The 22,120-nt window shown below is 40.3% G+C and overlaps 3 protein-coding genes across 11 annotated transcripts in view; 1 reads left to right on the forward strand and 2 right to left on the reverse strand.

The window, feature by feature from the left end:
* The window catches only part of zgc:154058 (Transmembrane protein 150A-like), a 31,567-nt gene extending 25,805 nt beyond the window's left edge, over positions 1 to 5,762 (reverse strand). For 2 of the 4 annotated variants that reach the window (XM_042433923.1, XM_042433920.1), the window contains exons 1-2: positions 5,511 to 5,762; positions 4,787 to 5,043 (exon numbers count right to left, since the gene is read on the reverse strand). In XM_042433923.1, the coding sequence (XP_042289857.1) occupies positions 4,787 to 4,851 (65 nt within the window). In that variant the 5' untranslated portion in view covers positions 4,852 to 5,043; positions 5,511 to 5,762. Of the gene's footprint in view, positions 1 to 3,776; positions 3,895 to 4,786; positions 5,044 to 5,510 lie in introns of those variants that run through there. The other 2 variants (XM_042433921.1, XM_042433924.1) reach the window with 2 other exon arrangements.
* An 898-nt stretch (positions 5,763 to 6,660) lies between these two features.
* On the reverse strand, positions 6,661 to 13,188 carry LOC121911825 (tripartite motif-containing protein 16-like). Its single transcript, XM_042433690.1, has 7 exons — positions 10,569 to 13,188; positions 10,324 to 10,419; positions 9,967 to 10,200; positions 9,643 to 9,802; positions 9,395 to 9,508; positions 8,614 to 8,750; positions 6,661 to 8,270 (listed from the first exon to the last, which is right to left on the reverse strand). Exons 1-7 carry the CDS (start codon positions 10,965 to 10,967, stop codon positions 7,887 to 7,889), a joined length of 1,524 nt encoding a protein of 507 aa, XP_042289624.1. The 5' UTR covers positions 10,968 to 13,188; the 3' UTR covers positions 6,661 to 7,886.
* A 1,428-nt stretch (positions 13,189 to 14,616) lies between these two features.
* Positions 14,617 to 21,465, forward strand: si:ch211-198a12.6 (uncharacterized protein LOC563253 homolog). 6 transcript variants are annotated; one of them, XM_042433993.1, is made up of 2 exons: positions 14,617 to 14,807; positions 17,843 to 21,465. In XM_042433993.1, the coding sequence occupies exon 2, from the start codon at positions 17,964 to 17,966 to the stop codon at positions 19,638 to 19,640; it is 1,677 nt and encodes a 558-aa protein (XP_042289927.1). In that variant the 5' UTR covers positions 14,617 to 14,807; positions 17,843 to 17,963; the 3' UTR covers positions 19,641 to 21,465. The 6 variants fall into 6 exon arrangements, with proteins under 6 accessions (XP_042289927.1, XP_042289932.1, XP_042289930.1 ...); XM_042433998.1 differs by lacking the exon at positions 14,617 to 14,807 and adding an exon at positions 15,125 to 15,148; XM_042433996.1 differs by lacking the exon at positions 14,617 to 14,807 and adding an exon at positions 15,276 to 15,455.
* The last annotated feature ends 655 nt before the right edge of the window (positions 21,466 to 22,120 follow it).

Consider the following 22,120-nt stretch of genomic DNA (forward strand, 5'->3'; position numbering starts at 1 on the left):
CCTTTTGTCCAGTTAACATGATATAAATTGTTATGCATGTCTTTCATTTGTGTTTAATGTCCAAACACTAGCTGTAAAATGTGTTTGTGACCGAGAGGAATTTGTTAAATTCAAACCAGTCATGGGTAAGGGTGCACATTTGCGTTACATTAACTTTTATTATGTCTGATGCTGTGGCCGTGATTATCAATTGTCCACAAACACTTGTCTCTAAAAGTGTGGTATAAAAATCAATCACAGTTTTTATAACCAAACATCTTTCAACTAATAGACAATTTACAGAATTAAATGAAGTTGCACTGAGAGGTCAAATTTGTCTCTCTACCATGAGTGAGTTTTTTATTCTTTCCTGAGAGATGTTGAAATACTAGGATCTTGGGGCTGAGGTTGACCATTTCCCCACCAGCAACACGTACAAGCTCAACTGTCAAAACTATGTCGAAACACGCCCAGGATATATGGAGCAGCAGATGCAAACGAGGCAAACATGTTTGGTCGTACTGCTAAATATGAAGAGCAGAAGAAAAAATCATCAGTAAGCGCTCTGTGGTGTTATTATGTCAAACTTTTCAGTGTGGAAAATAAACTCTAGTTATGTTTGCAGATGATCATTTTTAGCCATATTTCCTGATGGACATGACAGGAGGGCAAAAGGGAGCATGAGAAGGAAAAAGAACTGTCATATTATCCTCTCGTTATTCGCGCACACACGCAGCACAGACTGATCAAAAAACTATTTTCAACTCAGAGAAAAAGATGTGAAGACAGACAGAAAGAGACAGAGAGAGTCAGACACAGAGACTGCTTGTCCTGATTTGTGAGAGCAGTTGTACAGTAGTTCAGGAAGAGGTTAAGTACTAATTAACAATGTTTTCAGGGTCGATAGTCACAAACCAGAAGGACAGAGACAAATCACAAAGTCACTTACACACACACCTGCTACCCAGAAGACACTACAAAGCAGAGACACATGTGAACACACCCATACACGCTTCCTGGAAATATTCACTAGAGGAAAAGATATTTTATTCATGACAAAGAAACTGGTGTCATTATGTCAATTATGTCCACATATCTGTTGCCAAATCTGAGAATTTAAAGCTGAATATCCTTTAATATCTTCCCTAAGGCTGATGTTAAATCTCAGAAGAAAAACATTGACACAAACACAAACACAGAGACAAGTCACTACCAATATCTATGAGGTTATCGTAACCAGTAATAAGGAAGTAACCACTTAATCATCTTTCATCACAGACTCCGTTTACTGACTCATAAAGCTGCACACTTGCAGACACTCTGTACAAAAGCCTACCGGTTTTACCTCTTCATACAGTGACGTCACACTCACTCACAGACTCTCCCTCTCTCACCTTTCCAACACGCAGCCCTGCCCGACTTTGAAGTAAGTTAACGAGCGGAGCGGAATTTCCCTACCGTCACAACGGTGAAAACCTGTCGAGAGACAACGATATGGACTGTCTATAACCCCTGATGTGTGCGTGAAGAACATACACACATACACCGCTGCAACACCCGTATGTTCAACTTTATGGAAATAAACAAACCCTCCTATCACAAGAGATTCTCTGATCGTAATCATTTCCATAGTGTACCAACCCATAACCAGTTCACTGTGGTCCTCACACGCACATTCGCCCGCTGGTTTGAAGGAGGGTTAAAAAAGGCCACGTCAGACAACACACACTGACCCACTCAAATCAGTTGTAAATGCGGGTTTATTCCTTCATGCGTAAACTACACTCTAAGTCTCTATTGTTTATTAAATTTATAGATGCTTGCCATCAGTCAAAGCTTATGTTTAGTATTCAACTTTGTGGTGTCATACAGTTTCATCTGTTTGTATTGTGTTGTACAATAAGAGAGATTTACCACCTAATCCAACACACAAAGGGTCAAATTAAACAACAGCTTATCTCTCCAGTTTATTTAAGCCAATCCAAGAGCACTAAATGCTGCTAAAAAAAAATCAACATTATGCAGTATTTATTTGTGGCTTCACAAGACTCACATGTGAGCAAACAGAAGGCAGAACTAATTATTTTTCATTATTTTTGCAACTAGTTTCTCCCATTTTTAGTACTTGTTATTGGTATTAACTGGCTCAGTTATGGCACAATTCGGTCGGCTGGATGTGGTTTGGCATTGGACTATGTGAATCACCATGTGAAAGTCATGCAAGCCAGATGGCAGACTTGTTGTGTGTAAAGAGCACTGGTCTTGCATAATGCAGCGAGGAAACTCACTGGTGTGGGTGAAATATGGCTGTCAGGTAGGAGGCTGCCAGAGACTCTGGCTCCTAGGCCTTTAACCACTGCCTGTACAATGTCACCATCGAGACAGAAAAGGAGGCTATTAACAAATGTTGAGGATTACCAATGGATTTCATTAGAAAAAATATAGGAAAACTATCGGCAGCTGGAATTTTTCCATGACTTTTGGGGCCCATTTCGCAGCTTTGGCCAGCTCTTGAAACTAAAATAGCAGCAGTATGTCTCTGGGACATCTCTAAATAAAGTAGTCTCTCTTAACTCTATGTGGAACTAAACCAGAGGCTGACTAATAATAGGTTTGTTTACATAATTAGGCCTCTATCACCGCTCAGTTGTGGTTGTAAATTATAACTGCATGCCTGGGAGCAACATATAGGTGGGACAGAGCATGTTTTTTATTTAGGATTGAATAAGGAACATGGAAAAATCTGGTATGTACAGGGAACATTTCCAAAAGCTGTGCAAAAATAACATGAGAAACCACAGGAAAGGGTGTGATGCATAAGCTATGAATGAATTTTGATAGTAGAGGCTTGACTCCAATCAGCTGCTGCTCTGGCTAGTTGATGTAGCCCCTAAAAACTCCTTTTAAACAAAAATGCTTAAAAACATTCTCAAACCTAAAAAAGCAAGATGTACTATTTACAGGTATAACTGAGCCAAATTACACTACACTGCTCTCATAAAAGGTTAGCAGAAGGATTTAAACCACCTCTTGGGTGGGCACAAGCCTGAGCCTCCCTCCGGCTTCACACAGACCTTCATACTCTGGGTCGGGGCACCGAATGCTGTGTGAAGGTTTGCTTCTCCATTACCCCCTTCCAGTATTTAACTTACTCCCACTAAGTCACCCACGGTGAAAGAGGGAGTTACGCAACATGTCACATCCTTTGACATTCCACTAGTCGGGGAAAAAGACCCTTGACTGCTCTTAGAAACAAGGCGCCCTTGTCAAGGTAATAGGAAGGAAACGGGTTTAAAAAGGATTGACAGCAGCATTTGGCAACTTACCTCAGCTTTCTACCTCAGAAACACAAGCCAAAGCAAGAGAGAAATGTGCAACGCTGGCGCTAATTTTCACCTGCATCCTCTCCAACTCTGTATAGGTCTGTGGCAACATTAAACCGCTCAGTCCCTTCTTTCCTGCAAAGCCCTGCACACCTGAATACACACTCCTGGGAGGACTGTGAAACAGCCATTTTCACAAACACTTACTAGTGTACAAGGCTTCAGCTTTGGCATCTGAATAGCCTGCTTACTTCCAATACAACTCATCATAAATGTAGCACATAGCCTAGATAAAAACTACAACAATATGGAATTGGGCCGCCTGTCTCTCTCCCCTTGAGGGTTTGCATTCCTCCTCCAAGAGTAATAAAAGAGCAAACAGGAGAGCTGTCAGCGCAGACATAACCAGAAGGTACTCACTACTTTCTCTCTTGCACATCTGCTCAGATACTGTAATTAAGATATACTGCGCACCTGCACGTCTCACTTTTAAGAGAGGGGTGATAATCCCAGATCCTTCCTGGAGAGAGCTAATCCACATGCAATCGCCATGGCTCCCAGGAATTCAGGGTAAACATGCAGCATTATTCTCCTGGAGGCAGGAGAGACTCGATATAAAAAAAGGTTCAATATAAACAACAGATTTAGGATTTCTTGGAATATGGCCCGAGTATCACTTTAAATGTATTAATAGATGGTTGTCATGCACATTTTGCAAATGATCTCGAACACACGCCTGTTTATCTGTGGTAGTTTGGGGATGAATGACATTAGGGAAAATATACCATTGAAATATTTATGGTTTTTGTTATGTACACTGCAATACTCAGTAAGAAAGAAAAAAATGGTAGATTCAAAGAAGATATAAATGCAAAAATCCAGATGAAAAGCTCCTGAGAATGACTGTGACTGGTCATTTATCTTGCAGGCAGATCATATATGTGAAAAACATAACTAAATGTTTCTATTAAGCAGTAAAATTATTCATACAGTATGCCATATTTGGCCCAGTTGGCTTTATTACATTGTATACTTGTAATGTAATATTTTGCATGAATATATTGTGATTTTGATGCAGAGATCAAATATTGTTCAGCCCTGTTTAGCATTTATTCTATTTGGGAATACACACAAGTGTTTCTATTGAGAAAAAGATTGCAACAGATCATAAATATGCTGCAGGCACGGTGTTTTATTTGTGCCTGGTTGCATTTATAATAAACTGTGTGAATAGCAGAATAAGTGTCTCATGAAATTTTGTGGTTAACAATGTGGAAATTACACATTCGCATGGAAGTGAGTGTTAGTTTCACTTCCGTCGACAGGTTATTTCATTGGCAGGAATGTATTTACTTACTATGTATCATCCTTGACATGAAATAGCACTTGCAGACAATTTTACAAAACATTTCAGTTATGTGTATTGAATATGTGGATTTTTACCATTTTATTTACTGCCAAAGAAAGGTAAAGGTAACACTTACACAACCCATATCCCAGTGATGGTCAGAGCTGGGAGGCTAACAGGTAGGATCATCCAGAGAGACATCTTCTGGCACCTCGAACACCCCCTTTCTTCTTTTTCCTCTTCGGCCAGCCGAGCAATATCTGCTCAAGTAGTACTAACATTTAACTGAGTGTGACTGACATCTGCATTGCCACCAAGTGATTCATTTTCTTTCGGTGAAGATGAGGAATGGTAGATGGGACACTGGCAGGACAAATGTGTCCTTTTTTTTAGCTGGTGATGAATAGGAGGAGAAAAGGGAAGTGAGCTGAGTCAGAATGTGTTTATTAATTATCTTAATGGTGTTTATCGAGCCTTGCCAGTCTGAGTTATCAGTGTCTGACTCCGTGTAGTCTGTGTTAGATGATGCTGATTTAATATGCACAATGCCTGACAAGGACTCCTTTAAAGCTGACACATATCCCCGAGGGACATTTCATATTCCTGATGAATTATCTGGTCATTATTCTTAATTAAACAGGGAAAACCATAACTTACTGGTTTCACCAGTTGATTTAATAAGGTTGATAGTTTGCCTTGATAATCATTGCTATATCACAGGTAGCACATGTTAATTTACATTTTCATTGACAACTCATATAACATTACATCTCTTCTCTTGGCACAGACTAACTGCTGCTCACCTTCACGTTTCTAGCTAGCAACAACGGCGAACATCAAAAGAAATCTCTACTACTCACCATCAGTTTTTTGCGAGGTTTTTTGTGGTAACTTTGTGTCCCCCAAACCTCTTTTATCCCCCAAAAACTCTTCCACACAGGACTCGGAGGACGCGGGGTAGTCTCTGTCTTTAAATCAATTCGTATTTGTTTCTTTCCCGGTCACGTAAAATCCCGTTAGCCGTTTTCTTCTGGAGTAAGAGCGGGGGGGAGGCTCGCTCTCGTGCGGTCGGTCTCGCTGCATCGCCGGCAGCCACGAGACACTCCAGTGTATCCAGCTGTTTGACTCCGCCCCCCACCCCCCCAAGAAAAAAAACCTGTGACGCTAGTGTACGTTGCATTTCGTTTTAGTTGCGCACCGACTAGGCGGGTTCGGCGGTGTCAACAGCAGAATGAAGTTTCAACGAGTTTTATTAATAAATAAATAATTTATGGTTTCAAACATACATATGTTAATCAGTTTTGCCAATGTCAGACACTGACAAAAAGTAAACCCACACCATAGGTGTTTCCTTGCAACGCAACTAAACTTAAACGGTATATATTTCCATATATATCTATATCTACACCTATCTATATATCTACCTGTCTATCTATCTAGACAGATAGACAGATAGATACAGTTTAAGTTATATCAACTAATATATGCTGTATATACCGTTTATATAATAATAATAATAAGAAGAAGAAGAAGAAGAGGAGGAGGAGGAATTTTATTTGTATAACATTTTTCAAACCAGGAGCACAAAGTGTTTTTCATAGACAGCATTAAAAAGAAACAATCACAAATATAAAAACACAATAACAGCAAAATACAAGCACACAATTAAAAGACTGTATATAAAAAAGAAATTTACAAATAAATCATCCAAATGGTTGAAACAAGTGAAACTATTGCAATAAACTTAAAATCAGCACAGCAGAGCTGTATTATGTAAACAAATGAGACTAGTTATCAGGCGACAAGGCAAGTCTGTAGAAATGTGTATTAAGACAGGATTTAAAAGCAGAAACAGTGTCAGTGGACTGAACGCTAACTGGAAGACTGCTCCAAAGCTGAAGTGCCAGATCACCCTTTGACCTTAACCTGGACTCTGGAGCAGCTAGCGGGCCTGACCCAGCACATCAAAGAGGCCTTTTTGGACAGTAAAGAGTTAAGAGTTCACTGATGTACTATTTACTGGCCACGTAAAGTCTTGTAAGTCATGACTAAGATTTTAAAATTGATTCTAAATTAAATTGGTAACCAGTGCAAAGATGCTAAACTTGGGGTGATGTGAGGAGAGCATATATGTTTGTATACTGTTTTAATCATTTTTGCCTGATCTGAAAATACTTCCGGTGTGCTTCATACAAATAACCAAGCGCTTCTATTTTTTTGGTGGCCTTCTTCTCCCAGTCGATCATGATGGATCACTCTCTCCTCTCACACTGAAGTCAGATGACTCCGCCAGTAAACAAGTACCTCTGTAGTGAAATTTGAAACCACGTCTGTGCACACTGGAGAGCTGAATGTGTGTGATGTTAAGAAAACATCAGTTCGTTCAATAAAACGTGTTTCTGTTGCCACCTGGAGGTGTCACTTATTAATGTCTCTCTATACGTGTATCCCCCTGTGAGCACTGGAAATAACCTTTGTATATGCCTAATGTCTGGTAATGAATAAGTTATACCTTCATTGTAACTTAAATGTAATCGTAAACAAAAACAAAGACACTGTTTTAACACAAAATACCAGTATAATTTCTTTCAAATCACTCAATCTACTATTCAAACTTTTAACAGGTCGTTTACATTTTTCACTTCAAGCAAACAAACTCAAAACCTTTGAGAAGGGTCCAGTATTTGATGTTTGTTTGGAAAGGTCTGGGTTTTTCTTTCCTGCCTTTCAACATTTGGCCCATTAATGGAGCCGAGTATGAAAAATGGTTCCAGCCCTAGTACTGTTGAGCCACTGTCCACATAATGTGTGTATAATGGGATCAGAGACAGCTGTATCGATCAAATCCATATTTTAAGTGCTATAAATCAGTAACATCTTGAGGGCTTCACAAACTCTGATTTAATTTGACACACAGTGTTTACAATAAATTATCACTAATGTAAATATAATTGAGCATAACATGTTTACCATAATAGAGTAAAAAGACATCAACATAATAATTAATTATTGCATTTTTCCTTAACTGACTGACTTTTTTCCATCATATTCAGACTAGATTGCCCCAAAACAACAGTCAGCAAAGAACAGATCAATGGGATTTCTAAAACCACTTGTAAAATAGTCATATATATGGAAAAAAAACATTTAAGACAACAAGTAATAATCAAATTCCACAGCAATGTTGAGAATATTGATTAAATGGGATCCTATTTACTAGGCCTATGTCAACTCTCCTACAGTCTTATACTAGTGCCATACCCCCACACACTGAATGCAGGGTAGAGAGGCTCTGTAAACGTGGTGTGGACTCTGTGCAGAAGATGCATGCCATCAGAAACGCTGTAAAATGCAAGTGTCCCTGCTGCATGATCCAGGTACACGCCGATGCGAGATGACCTTGGAGCTGGTATGTCTTTGCTTTTGTTGTTGTGCACAAAAGAAAATTTGGACTCCGAGCAGTAGAGGCTCCAGGACTTGTCATTCCAACCCAGGCTGCACTCATTGCCGTTTCCTTTGCGACGGATGCCCCTGTAGGTAACGGCCACGTCTATCTCTGTTCCCCTCCAGTTCACCTCCCAGTAACAACGAGTCTCAGTCACGCTCTCCCTGCACAACACCTGGAACCAAAACAGATGAAATGAGATTAGAAGCCCCAGTGTTGATTTATGCATAGTTAATAACAGCTGAGAGTCAAAATAACAACATCTGCAGATAAATTTCTTACAATTATATACAAATTTATCATGAAGAAAACCTTAAAGAATTAATTTCTTGAACAATTTCACAGGAGGGAACTTTAACAAACAGGTTCTCTGACAGTAAGCACTCTTTTTAATCTTAAATAAATGCACTCTTCATAACTGGATCATTCTGGCTTTCAGTCACAGCAATAGATAAATTTCCCTTTATTCCTCTTTTCGGACAAATTAAGATCTTGTCAGCCAGTAAGTAAGTGCTCACCTGCTGCCAGTGGTCAAATCTTTCTGGGTGATCAGGGTAACTCTTTGGATCATTCTTCATCGTAACTGTTCGATTACCCTCAGAAAGGTGGAGGTTGGGGTGGACGCTGTTGACGTCCAGAATCAGCTGGGAGGCGTCTGAACAATGCAAGATGATATAATTATTAATCCTCTTTGTGCTGTTTTTTAAACTCAGTTTTCTAATTTTATGTTGTCATGTGTTTTCGTATTTGTCTCTTTCGAGATTAGATGTCTCTTTTTTACTACACAAGTTCAAATTTGTATTTTTTCTTCTGAGCATTATGAATGTCACAGTTTAACATGTTTTCTTTTGCTTTCTCGTGTTGCACATAATGTTTTAGAAAAGAGAACAATATCCCACTAAAACCTTTCCATACAGCAGCTTAATGACTGCATTCCACCGGTTGGAGCAAAAACAGGAACACCTGTGTTTGTTTAAATTATCCTGAACTGTAAGTTTGCGGTCTTACGTTTCACCAAACCTGTTCTGCAAGTTGGTAGCGTATCTTATGCAAAACTAGTTTCAGTTGCTTCAACACAATGTGTGATCATCCCATTGTTAGGGATGGAGATGTTCCCACTCTAGGAGACCATGACTAGCACTTTTTCAAATCTGGAGAGTACAAAACACATTTCAAAAGCTGGAATGTAAATGGGATTTGAAATAGCTGGCAAGTAGCCGTTGCCAGGTTGGTGCTAAAAGGTTTTACAATCAGTTCAAGGCAGGTTTCTGCTCTGTAAAGAGTAAGCTGATAACTCACATTTCATGAAATCTTCTCTTGTCTTTGGCTCTTCTGTTGTCCTTGGCTCTTCTCTCAAAATTGATTCTCTCCTTGTCTGTTTCTCAACCTCTTGTGTGATGTAGACTTCCTTTACTATGAAGAGAGGGACAAAAAACACATGACAGAGTAAGCCTCATGCAATCACTAAATACACAAGCACTCTAGAGAGGAAGCCCCTCTGCAGAGAGACATCAAACGCTACTTGAGATGAAGAGAAATTTGTCAACCTGCTGCTGAGATTTTGCTGATTTCTGTCTTGCTGACTTCCTCCACTTGTAATTTCAGTGCAGCAATGGCTCTCTTGGTAGCATCAAAGGAGTAATAGGGAGCGACACTGACGTTGTTGAGGTCTTCATATCCTGAGGGGCCTGATAGAGACTGCCAGCTCTGTTAACGAAATAAGAAAGGGAAAGATAAAGATTAGAGGAAAAGACTAACCACAGGAATGTTTTCTCAGATATTGTAAGGCTGATACTTGCACATTTTAGACTGAGCCCTGCCTGAAATTGGTCTCTCTATTGTTTTTGTCATGGTACAGCTGTCAGGCTCACCTGGAGGAAATGTATGTGATCATCAGTGTGTGAGAGCTTCTCCAGGTTGGCGTGTCTCCTCCTCAGCAGAGTGATCTCTTCCTCCAAGCGGTCAAGCAGTATCTCGCTCCGTGTCACTGTGGTCTTCTCGTGTGTGGATATCATCTCCTTGACTTCATTGTACTTCCTCTGTAAGGAAAGCAGAAGCTCAGTGAAGATCCTCTCGTTCTCCTCCAGGACCGTTTGAGCTGAGTGCTGATGAGGTACAAAAGAAAGAGAAGAGAGAGAATTTGTTAAATATGAAAGTCTGACATGCTCACTTGCTTTTGTGGGCAGAATCACGGCAGCGTGACTTGTGTGAGACGACATTATACCTACTTTAACTGATTCCACAGCTTGTCGGAGATCCTGCCACTTTTTAACTCTCTGGTCAATCCTGTACTGAGATTTGTGCAGTGTGGTACCAAGCTGTTTCTGTGGAGGGAAGGACATTAAAGGAACCATCATTAGTGAATGATAACATAATCATGTTATCCCTGTACAATAAATAACCTTTCAAATCACCTGTTATTGTATTTGTTTTCACCAAAAATATAGATTGACAGATTGTTTTCACCACTCACTTGTTTCTCAGTCCTCTCGGTCCCAGCTGGAACGATGTCATGGTGTTTATGTTCGTCCATCATGCACAGAACACACACTGATGTCTGATCAGTGCGACAAAAAGCCTCCAGCAGCTTGTCATGCTGTGCACAGATCTTCTCTCTCATCTGACCAGTGGCTTTGACCAGTTTGTGCTTCATCAGGGCTGGGTAGTCATAGTGAGACTGGAGGTGTGTCTCGCAGTAAGATGACAGGCACACCAAGCATGACTTCTCAGCCTTCTGCCTCCTTGATGTGCAGAAGTCACACAGGACATCTCCGTTCTTGGCCTGGGTCCTGGACTGGCTACGACTGGTGGAGCGACGAGATTTCTCCAAGTTGGTGTACCTGTCTAAATCCAGAGTGCTGGGGTGGGACATGTTCACCTTGATGTAAAATAGATGTCCAGTAGATATGAGAACAAAATTAAAATCCAAAGGTGATTTAGCTCAGCAGCAAAAAGTTAACCTCTTATAATAAAATGTGTTGAGATCCTCAGCTGAAGAGAAGACTCGACAAAAACTGAAGTGAGCAGGATGAAGTATCCGCAGAGAGACTGAGTTCCTGATGTTAACAGCTTCAGTGAAACTGTGTGACTGACGCTGCGTGTGACAGAATGTTAGCTATGTGCTCTACTCTCATGGTAAAACCAGTATTCCTGGTTGGGTGTTGAATCATCAGGGAACAGGTGGTTCTACAAATGTGCTGCCTGAAACAAAGAAAGTTAAAACAATGGAGACAGAAACTTGAAAATACCATTGTACCAAATACCAAACACACATTTCATTGTTTGTTTGGGGAGGATTTTTGATGACATTTGCTTGTGTTCCCATAGATAGATAGATAGATAGATAGATAGATAGATAGATAGATAGATAGATAGATACCAGGATATTCACTCACACTGGCAACGCGAGAACAGCATCATCTTGTGGGACTTATATATTACTACATGAAATATATACTCGTCTGCATTGTATACTAATATACTGTATATAAAATTTAAAACGATTTTATACACGGGACTGTTGATAATTCTCCTCAAACCTGTAACCTTGCAACACATTCCAAGAATAATATCGCCGTTATATTTCTAGATTCAGAAACTTTGACAAACACCACATTCTACATTTTGACAATCATCACATAATAACTTCTGTGGATTAATATAACTGGTTTGTTGGTGCAAATAATTACAAAAGATAGCGTTGTGCAAGATGCAATACAGCTGAATGACAAATTAAAGGAAGAACACGGGTGCAGACACATAATGAATGCAGATGCTTCAATACAGGTCAGGAAGGGCACCTGAGAATAATGTGAATTACACACTATGGCCTTCACAGGCACGAGATCTTAACCGAAAAGAATACTTATGTGAGATTTTAGACAGTGATCTTCACCAACATTATTAAAACACTATATTGGGAAATATCTTTTGGGAGAATTGTGTTTATCCCTCCAGACATTAGATTGACAGACACTTTGAGAATCTATAGCAAGGAGCTGTGAAGCTGTTCGTAATGGCCTTACATCTTACTACAGTCAGACACTTTATGTTGGTTTTTCCTTTAATTTGTCACTCATTTGTATTTTTATCTTGTTTAAGGGACATGATTTCTGTTAAATGGCCTAATTGTCAAATCAATTATTTCATTTGTAATATGGTTATTTGTAAGCTGTGTCTTCCACTTGCAGTATATTAGCAATACATTACAGTGCCAGTCTGTACTTGAGGCACTGCTTTCGTTGTAAGTAGTTGGTTCAACACAACCATCTTCAAGATATGCACTTCAATGCTTTTTTACTTTTGCTTTGACAAGTTTGTTCCCGCAGCATCACTTTCTCAGGACTACTTGGGTTATTTGCACACTGCCTAATAAACCAAAACCTCAGCATTTCTACACAGATTGGGCCTGTCTACCATATTTCACTTCTTCTCACTTCTTTGGTATTTTTCCCACTCAGGTCTTAATAATTTATAACAATAAAAAATGCCCATTAGATATAAGTGTAGCAGTTTTCACACTGGGATAGATTATCTAATTTTGTCTCAAGCAAGGGTTTTCTACAAGTCAACTAATGGAACTTGCAATAAAAAAATCTAAACACTTAAATGGTTGGCAATAACTGTAGTGGAAAAATAGAAGAAATACAAATAGATAGAAGAAATACAAAAGTAGTAACTGTGAAACAATTCACTGTGTAAGTCCTGCATTCACATTTCAAGTAAAAACACTGACATATTATTAGCTATACACAAAAAAAGAAGTAATAGAAGCCTACTCATCATGAGGAATCACCCATTCCACAGTTATACTATTATGAAAATACACTATATTATTGGATTATTATTAGTAGTATTGGTGCATTAATAACATTGCATTATATTGTGTGTGTTCATCGTGTGTTTTGAATAGAAAATATTAATATGCAAAGTACAGGAGTAACTATGGCTGTCAGATGTAGAAGTCAAAAATATACACAGTATTTTTCTCTGAATTGTAGTGAAATAAGAATGAAGTAGTACAAAATGGAAACACTCAAGACAAGTACTTTGTTTACTTCCCACCACCGGTAATCGGTGTAGCTAATAATAAATGCTGTATGAATGAATGAAGATCCCCTCCAGACATGTATGAGGACATATGAAAATAATCTGCTTGGAATAATAATGTGTGTCCTTAAAATGGCATCTCCATCTCCTCCTTCATCAATCCCAGATTCTATGAATATGCAAATATATTTCATTTCAATGGTTTAACTGCTGGACACAAGATGTCTCCTACATCACTGTAAAGTCAGCTCTCAGTGTATGTGCACTGGACGATCCCTCAAGGAAGCTGTGATTTTGAGATTGCTACTAATTAATGCAAGAAATCAAGAATATTTGCAAGAAATGGCCAAATCAACAGACCGCTTGTGATTGTCACATTTTGTGTCTTGGTAACTTATGTCATCGCAGCACACATTCAGCAAAGATTCAGGCGCGCATTCAGGTTGATGATGGACAAATCTTACCTGCCAACAAAAATTACAGCCATAGACCTTGCAAAACAATTCCCAAATGTTCCCAAATGAGGTTTGCAGTCAGTTAGTGAGAAGAATACAAGTTAATGTGTTTGTTCACACAGCAAATATGGACATAATCTACCTCAAACATAAAAATGGGAACTTTGGAAATGAAACTATAATTTTATGTCAATGGATTTATTTTAATAACATTATTGGCTGATTTTATTTGGTGCTAATGTTAAGGTGAAAGTTAATTTAATAAAGGATTATAACTCAAGTACAGTATTTTCTTTTTTATAACTTTGAGTCCATGGTTCTTACATTCAGAATTTGCTTTTTTATTGAAGGAAGTGATTACATATGACTCTTCATCTGTAGTAGTTTTTTTTCTTTCTTTCTTTCCTTTGCTTGCATTTTTTCCCAATTTCCACAATTTTACTGCAATATATGTAATGATGGGTCCAGCAACAGGCCACCATCTTAGTGCAAGATGGCATTGCGCACGGATGCAGCGGCTTTGTTCTCCCTGACTTAATTTCGTTGTACAGCTGTGCAATGACAATAAAGGCATTCTATCTATCAATAAGAGCACTTCAAACATTGCAAATTGTGTCACCAATTGTGGTCCAGTATGTAACTTTCATACTGGACCACAATTGGTTGCCAAACTAGTTGTGATGTCACAAATCCTGCATGTAGGCCCATCCCTTTAAATGGGATTTTCAATGAGCACAAAGAAACTTCCGACTTTCAGCAGATGAATGTGAAAAAAGCCCTAAAGTGTCAAACTCTGTACAGACATCATTCTGCACAGTGAAACTCAAACATCCAAACTATAGGAACAATAAACAAAACACATTTTTGAGTGAAGTAGAGACTTTAAAGACGTTCAAAAGCGTTATCTTTATGGTCTCCTGTTTGTGTTGTGTAAATGCCTCCGATACGATAGTGGGCACTAGTGGTTCCCGCGCTGCATTGACGTGACAATGATTGCTTTCGCTAAAGTGCGTCGGTGGTCCAACGTTGGCGCCAGATGAGCTGTGGCGCCAGCTACACACACAGAGGCAGAGAGAGGAAGACACACACAGCAGTCTGACGAGGCTCACAACAGCTTGCAAAGCCCTTCTCAACCCGGAGTTTGAAGCATATAAACGACTCTTTTTTTTCCTCTTCCTTCAGCAAACAAACACTAAAAGGACAGAAAGGTGGGTGTTGCGTATATGCAAGAATTTGTACATTTACAACTGGCATGATTGTTACTCCTGGTGGGGTTCTCATCGTTAAAATTCAACTTAACGTTACTCCAGTGTGAATAGTAGCAGCGTTGAGGCGGAGGGACGCCTGTATTTAACGGGATATAATCTTAGTAGTTATATGCAATGATGGGTCCAGTAATAGGTTGTGTGTTTGGCGTCTCCAGTTGTGATACTACCCAACTTTGTAATGGAAAAATACAGGCCTGGACTCGCACTGGTGGTAACATTATGTTCAAGCACGGCAACACACTATATCACGAGGAACTGTTTCAGCTTTCATCCGCATCCAGGTTGTTTTCTTGAGACGTAATATGTGCAGAATCGACTCTTGAGTAAACGTGCAGTTAGTTAAATCTTTATGCATGCGACTTAACATGGTCGGATGGGCGGCTGGGCAAAGCTTCCGCTCCAATGTTTTACAATCTGCTGGCTCGTCCTGAAGTGGAGACAGACAGAGAGAGAGCAGGCTGTAGCCGTGTTAGCAAACTGGATTAGCTGACTCGTTAGCTTGGTATCATGGCTAGGTAGCCAACACGCTAATATCGTCTCTGCTGGATAGCTGCTAACATCAGCAAGGCCGCCATCAGAGAGTCGTGTGTATGTGTGTGTGTGTGTGCGTGTATATGTGTGTGTGTGCGGTTTGCTGGGTGCAGCCGCAGCGAGGAAGGCTTCATGTGGGGTTCTCCTAGCTATCAAAAGCAGACATTTAATACCTTCACTGATAGCATCCTGCTCGGTTAATGTAGCCCAAACGGCATTTGTTGGAAGGACCTGAGTCTTACATGGATTCTCATGCAAGTAAAAGGTACTCTTTCCCGGGTTTTTCACGCGGCGTTCATCGCCCTCACGGTTAGCCATCTTTGTTTCAGCTAGCCAACTCCTGATGACCGTGTGCTAATGCACATTAGCTTACGACGTCGTCCTCACTGATACCGCATGTTAAACGATGGTTTCACACCGCCTTTGTGTCACCATACTCAAATTTGACAAAGCTTTGAACAGCTTTATGGTTTTGCTTATTCGGAGATAGCTCTTAATTCAATGTGTTTTTGAAGGGCGGAAGCTAACGTGGCTAACGTTAGCTAGCGGCAGCCATCTTAGACGAGCATGTAATCTTGGCTAGCTGGAAGTGCTGGTGTGGCACAACAAGATGGCCTGTTAATACTCGCACAAGGAGAGTTTCCGCGTCGGTGGTTGTGTCATAAATCGCACCAAATTACTTGACTCGATTCCTCGTTTTAATGTAAGTATTTAGCCGTTGTTTTGCTCTGACTACAATTACTCGCGTGTTGGTTTTTGCTATGAAGCTAGTTAGCTCGCTAAATGGTGAACACATTAGCAGCTAACACAATGCTGTTTTGTCGTTAACCAGTCCCCCCCTCGACCATAGCCAGCTAACTAGCGGCTATGAAGGCTATTTGTAGCTGTTATGGACGGCTAGCAACCAAACAGTCAGTGTTTAACAACAAAACATCGCTGTTTTAAATGTTTTTGCACTCTTCAAGGCTGCACTTTACATAACGAGCAGCGTGTTGCGCAGATGAGCGCACTTTGTAGGCCAGTCGGGCTTTGTCTTGAGGATTAAGTTAAGAGTTGGAAGCTTGATCATGATGTGGTTCACTTTGATTTTATCAATTGCGTTAGCTAGTGTGATGTAGCTCGTCTTGAGCGCTAACTTGGCTAGCAAATTGGCCACTTAGCTTTCTGTGAGGTTTTGCAAATCTGTAATAATGTGTGAAAGTATGGACAATATATTTTCTTAATGAAGTGGGGATTATGAGCCCGTAGCCTATATACTCTATCATTCAGATTTCTAAGCATAATGCAGCACACATCTGGTTTCAGGTCAAATGAACGTTGGCTATGGATATACAGTAATACAGAGTGCATTATTTCATCTAATATTAAGGACATCATTTTTTTCCCCTACACTGATGGTAATCTTTTGCATTAACCAAATACACAACCAGCCCTTTCTTGCAGTTGTCACCAACCAGATGATGGTCTGTGTTGGCAAAGGGTTTAGATGTCTATCCTGGGCAAGTAGGGATCCTTCTCTAGGGGGAAGTGAGTGGCAAACTTCAGGATTTCTCATCAGACATGTCTTTCAGAAAGGCTAGCCTTTATTCCAATCTAAGGTTTAATGTCTCTTCCCACAATTATGTTAGAGTTCTCACTGATGTTTATCAGTCAAAATATCCCAAAATCTTTCAAATACTTAGAATATATAGTTTTTGTTTTGTATTAGTTAAACACAACTTTACTCAGGCTTAGAGAGATACTTGAATATGACTTAAATTGTATTACTGAGATATTGGTATATCAAATTACCCATGCCTACCTTGTAAACACACATTATTTGCCTGTTTATGTACACATACACATGCAAAACAACTATTGAATCAAATCAGAAATATAACAATAATTATGTAATAATATACATATTATCCTAATATTATTTTTGTCTGCCAGGTGGAATTTGGTGCCAAAGCTCAGTTTGTTAAATTGCTTTACCTTTTCTCTTGCCACCTGGACTCAGCCCATATGAAATTAGCAAGTCTGTTTTGTGTACAGTGTGTGACAAATGCAAATGAAAACAACCTACTAGCCTGTGAAACATGCAAGGTAATTGATACTGTTGCTGAAAAAACATTTGAACAAAAACTGTAATGACATTGCAAACAATAGGAGACTATTTATTGTACACCAGTATGATCCGCTGAGAACTGCTGCATCTCTACAGGCTATATACATAAATACAATATACATTTGGTTTGTGTCAAAGACACTACTGCCTGTAAGCTTCAATGTTTATTAGATTTGTAGTGTGTCTGTTAACATCTGGCAAGGGACAATATATTAACCTTCTAGTCTATATCTGGATAATTTAGTTTTTCTGTTCATCAATTGGCATCCTAGAAAAATGAATGAAAACCACTTAAGGCACCGTATTAATTATTGCTCTTTATTTTCTTCTTTTGCAGGACTGCTCACTGATAAGAGCACCAGCGCTGCACCAAACAAAACCGAGCTCTTTAAACCCGATTCCCTTTTGAGTCATCGCCCGGCAGGAAAACGGAGGTCGTGGGGCTGGAGTGTGTTCTCATGGCCGAGTCAGAGACTGAATGTGACACACCCGGCCTTGACACACTTGGGTCGGAGTGTGTCATAGCCCACAGCCATGTCGACCTTCACTATGGAGCAGAAACTGAGATCATGACAGAAGAAAAACGTGGATTAGAGCTTGAGATCCATGGCTCAGACTTAAAGATCCAGGGACTGGGGACAGAACTCGGAGCTGTAGCCTGTGTGGATGCAATTGTGGCTGAGACAGACCATGATTACATTAAAGTGGAACCCGGTGAGATGCACTGTTTCACAGGAGCAGAGATCAAGACGTCGGGAAATGAAGCTCTGCTGGGAGAGGTGCTGCTTAAGACCGAAAGCGAGCATGTGGTGAAAGTGGAGTCTGACCACGGCGGGGAGTTGACTGTGGAGTCTGAGAATGGTGTCATCATACATGAAGCTCATGGCCTGCAGTGCAACGAGTGTGGGGAGATCTTTGGCAGCATAGCTGATCTTCACCAACACTTTGAGATCCATAAGGACCTCAACCCTTACATCTGTGTCCACTGTGGTGAGAGCTTTGCTGTGGAGGCTAGCCTCAAGCAGCACATGAAGATTCATATGAAAGAAAAGCCCTATGTTCCTCCAGGAGTTGAGATCATGGGCAAAGATGTTATTGATGCCTTCAGCCTCAAGTCTCATCAGATGATCCATTTGCCAGACAAACCCCACAGATGCTCAGAGTGTGGTAAGAGCTTTGCAGCTGCAATCACCCTCAGAGAACACATGAAGATGCATTCAGAGGACAAGCCCTATAAGTGCACCCAGTGTAGGAAGAGCTTTGTCCGCAGAAGGCATCTGAAAAAGCACCAGGAGGTCCATGCACGTGAGAAGCCATATACCTGCGGCCAGTGTGGCAAAGGCTTTGCTACAACTTCCAACCTGAAGCAGCATCAGAAGACCCATGCTGCAGTGGTGCTCGGAGACAAACCTCACCGGTGCACACAGTGTGGAAAGTGTTTTGCTGCTGCAGCCACTCTGAGGGAGCACCAGAGGATCCACTCGGGTGAGAAGCCCTACAAATGTAACATGTGCAGGAAGAGCTTTGTCCGCAAACGCCATCTGAAGAAGCACCAGCAAGTCCATGCCGGAGGAAAGCCCTACACCTGCAGACATTGCAACAAGGGCTTCAATCACTCCTCTTCTCTCTCTCGCCACCACAAGATCCACCTGCAGAACCCAGTGTTTTCTCCTCCTCAGCCCGTGAAAACCTTGTCCTTCGGCACTCCCCCAAAGCAGAGGGTACACCAGCAGGGAGACAAGCCCTATATGTGCCACCACTGTGAAAAGGGCTTCAATCATTCCTCTTCCCTGTCCCGACACCAAAGAGTCCACTCAGAGGGAAAGAGCTACACCTGCCCCCACTGTGGTAAAAGATTCAATCACTCCTCGTCCCTTGCAAGGCATCAGAGAGTTCATATGGAGAATAAACAGCAACAACAACAGCAGCCGCAAACACCACAGCCACAACAGCAGCAGTACAGTCCCATCCCCATTCCCATCCCCATCACTCCAGTGAAGGGATTCCCTAACAATGCCTTCCCCAAACAGCGCATCCTGTCTCCGGAAAAACCATACAGGTGCACCCAGTGTGGAAAAGGCTTTAACCATTCATCTTCCCTCTCTAGACATCATAGGATCCATGTAGGTCAGTGAGCCCCCCTCTCCCACCCTCATATGCTGTCCCATGCAAGCGCACACATCCCTGCTCCCCGTTTCTGTTCTACAATGGTCCCATCATTGATATCACCACACCACAGGAAACATCAGGCCAACTTCTATAGACAAAAGTGGTCAGTTCAGCACATTGCTATGTTGAAGTGGAGCAGTTGAGAATAAATGGACAGTAACACAAGTCTTCAAAAGGAAAAGGCTTGGCCTGAAGGACTGAGTAACCTATAATTCAGAGCTGAACCCGGGACTTGTTCTCGGTTTGAAGAGGGTATAATACTAGATTCTGAAGGAATTCTTGTTTGTGATTGTGCTTCACTTGCTCCAGGACCTCTTTTGAACACTTTTAAAAGAAAAAAAAAATGTGATTTGAAGATCTACATGATAAAATTGTTACCTGGGGAAAATATGCTTCACCTTCTGGTTAGTCTTTTTTGATACAAGAATTCAGTTATTGTACCTTCAGGTGGGCACATGCGCTTTTGAGCTGCAACTTTATTCAAGGCTACCAACACAATTGGTGAACAAGAACTGTTGTCTCGATTTAAATAGTTATCTTTTTCACCCACATAATCCATGTGAAGCAAACAACAAAAATCCAATGTAAATACTTACTGATTTCATTTATATATATATATGTATAGGTGACTAGTGTGCTGTTCCGAAAGATTACATTTTTGATAGTAAGATCCACTTTGTCTCCACCTTCTTTTTTTTTTCCCTTTATGACTTTAATTTGTTAAGTGTTGGAGATAAACATGTTGCAAGTGTTCTCATGCAGCTTGCTCTTGAATTTGGGCTCCATCAGACATGAGCCATGTTGTATATTTATGAGGTTGTTTTCTTGTATGTCTACAATGAGTTAGCACTGCTGCATAGACTGTACAGAGAGCAATACTGGCTGACACCCTGATTCTATTATGACATGCAATTTAGCCATAAGAAAATGCATAATAGAAAATAAAAATCTACTGGGTAGCATATTACAACATGACCTGTCCTAATTATTTACTGTGCAGTTTCTTTTGTACCCCCAGCACCAAATGTACACAAAATGCAACATCTCACTTTGATTATTGCTTTGGAGACTAATTCAATTACCTGTGTATAGAATATAGGTAACTGTTGTTCACGTTGATCTGCAAACTGTCACAAAAGGTTGTGTATACTAAAAAAGAAAAAAAACAAAAAAGACTACACGAGAAAATCTCACTTTTACAGGACTTTAAGATTTTTTCCGAAATTCCAATGGATTGTGCTCTATTTACTGTTCTGTGTAAAATATCTTTTACAAACTGATGTATTTTTTTAGATATGGCTTGGGTTATATGAAAGGGAACGAGAGATATACAGTTTTTATGGGAGTGAACATTATGGTGAGCGATATTTTCTTTTCCTTTTTATTTGGATAACAATTGTGCTTCAAATTGTAGCATAGGTTTCTTCCTTGTGTTAGATAGGTGCCTTATTGCATGCTATGTAGAAATGTATGCTGAGCTGTTATTTGAGAAAAAAAGTTAGGGTTTTCAGGAGTCTTTTGTTCATATTCATACTAACTTACCCTACATTTTAATTTGATGTCACTGATACCTACTGCTTTTTTGCTTTCATGTATATTACGTGTTTACACTGTTACGACCATATTGTCTTCTTTTTTTTTTTTCCTCCCTTTTATTTTTGTCAATGGCCTCATTGTAGAGAGAAAATTTGTAAATGATCCATATAGGCTTCTCTTAAGGGCAAATCCTGTAACACCTCTTCCCAATTTCTGAGTGGCACATATATGGATAAATAAAGGTTGTTGACTCTCTTGTGGTGTTCAATCAATGAAGTATTGATATGACTTGAGAGAAAAGAGGAGAAAGTCTGTTTTCGGTCAGTCTTTGCTGATTAAACAACCCATAATTGAGATTATAATAACACAAGGTAGTTGCATAGTGCTGGCATGAAGTGAGACTAAGGCAATAGGTTACTCTGGTCCTTGCACTTCTCAAAGAATCCACATGGTGTCACTCTTTACTAAGTCTTGAAAGCCTAAAAGCAGTTGCATCAACTCAGTGAGGTGATTCCAGATGTGGGACAGGTATTACTGCCTCAGAGTGTCTTACATCAAGTTTTATAGACTGGTCTGTCTTACTGCTGGAACATTTGAGTCTTAAACTGGGATCTCACCAACATTGAAAGTCTAGTGAAATCCATATGGGGGTAGATAAACTCTTGGGAATGACCTGAGAACTGCGAAAGAAATCATGTCAGGAAACTACCCACCTTCCCACTCTCACGCACTGCACTGGTTTACATTCCTTCACCGTTGGAGGTCAGACTTCAGTAGCCTGTTGAAGTAGATACTCAAGGTTGGGATCTACCTTCACTGGAACCTTAAGAAGTAATCAGGTCTTATCAGCCCTTGGGGTGCAGGGTGATGTCTGGTTTACATCACTGATATTTACATTAGGGATGGCACT

Source organism: Thunnus maccoyii, chromosome 14, assembly GCF_910596095.1.
Source record: "Thunnus maccoyii chromosome 14, fThuMac1.1, whole genome shotgun sequence".
NCBI classification, from domain to species: Eukaryota; Metazoa; Chordata; class Actinopteri; order Scombriformes; family Scombridae; genus Thunnus; species Thunnus maccoyii.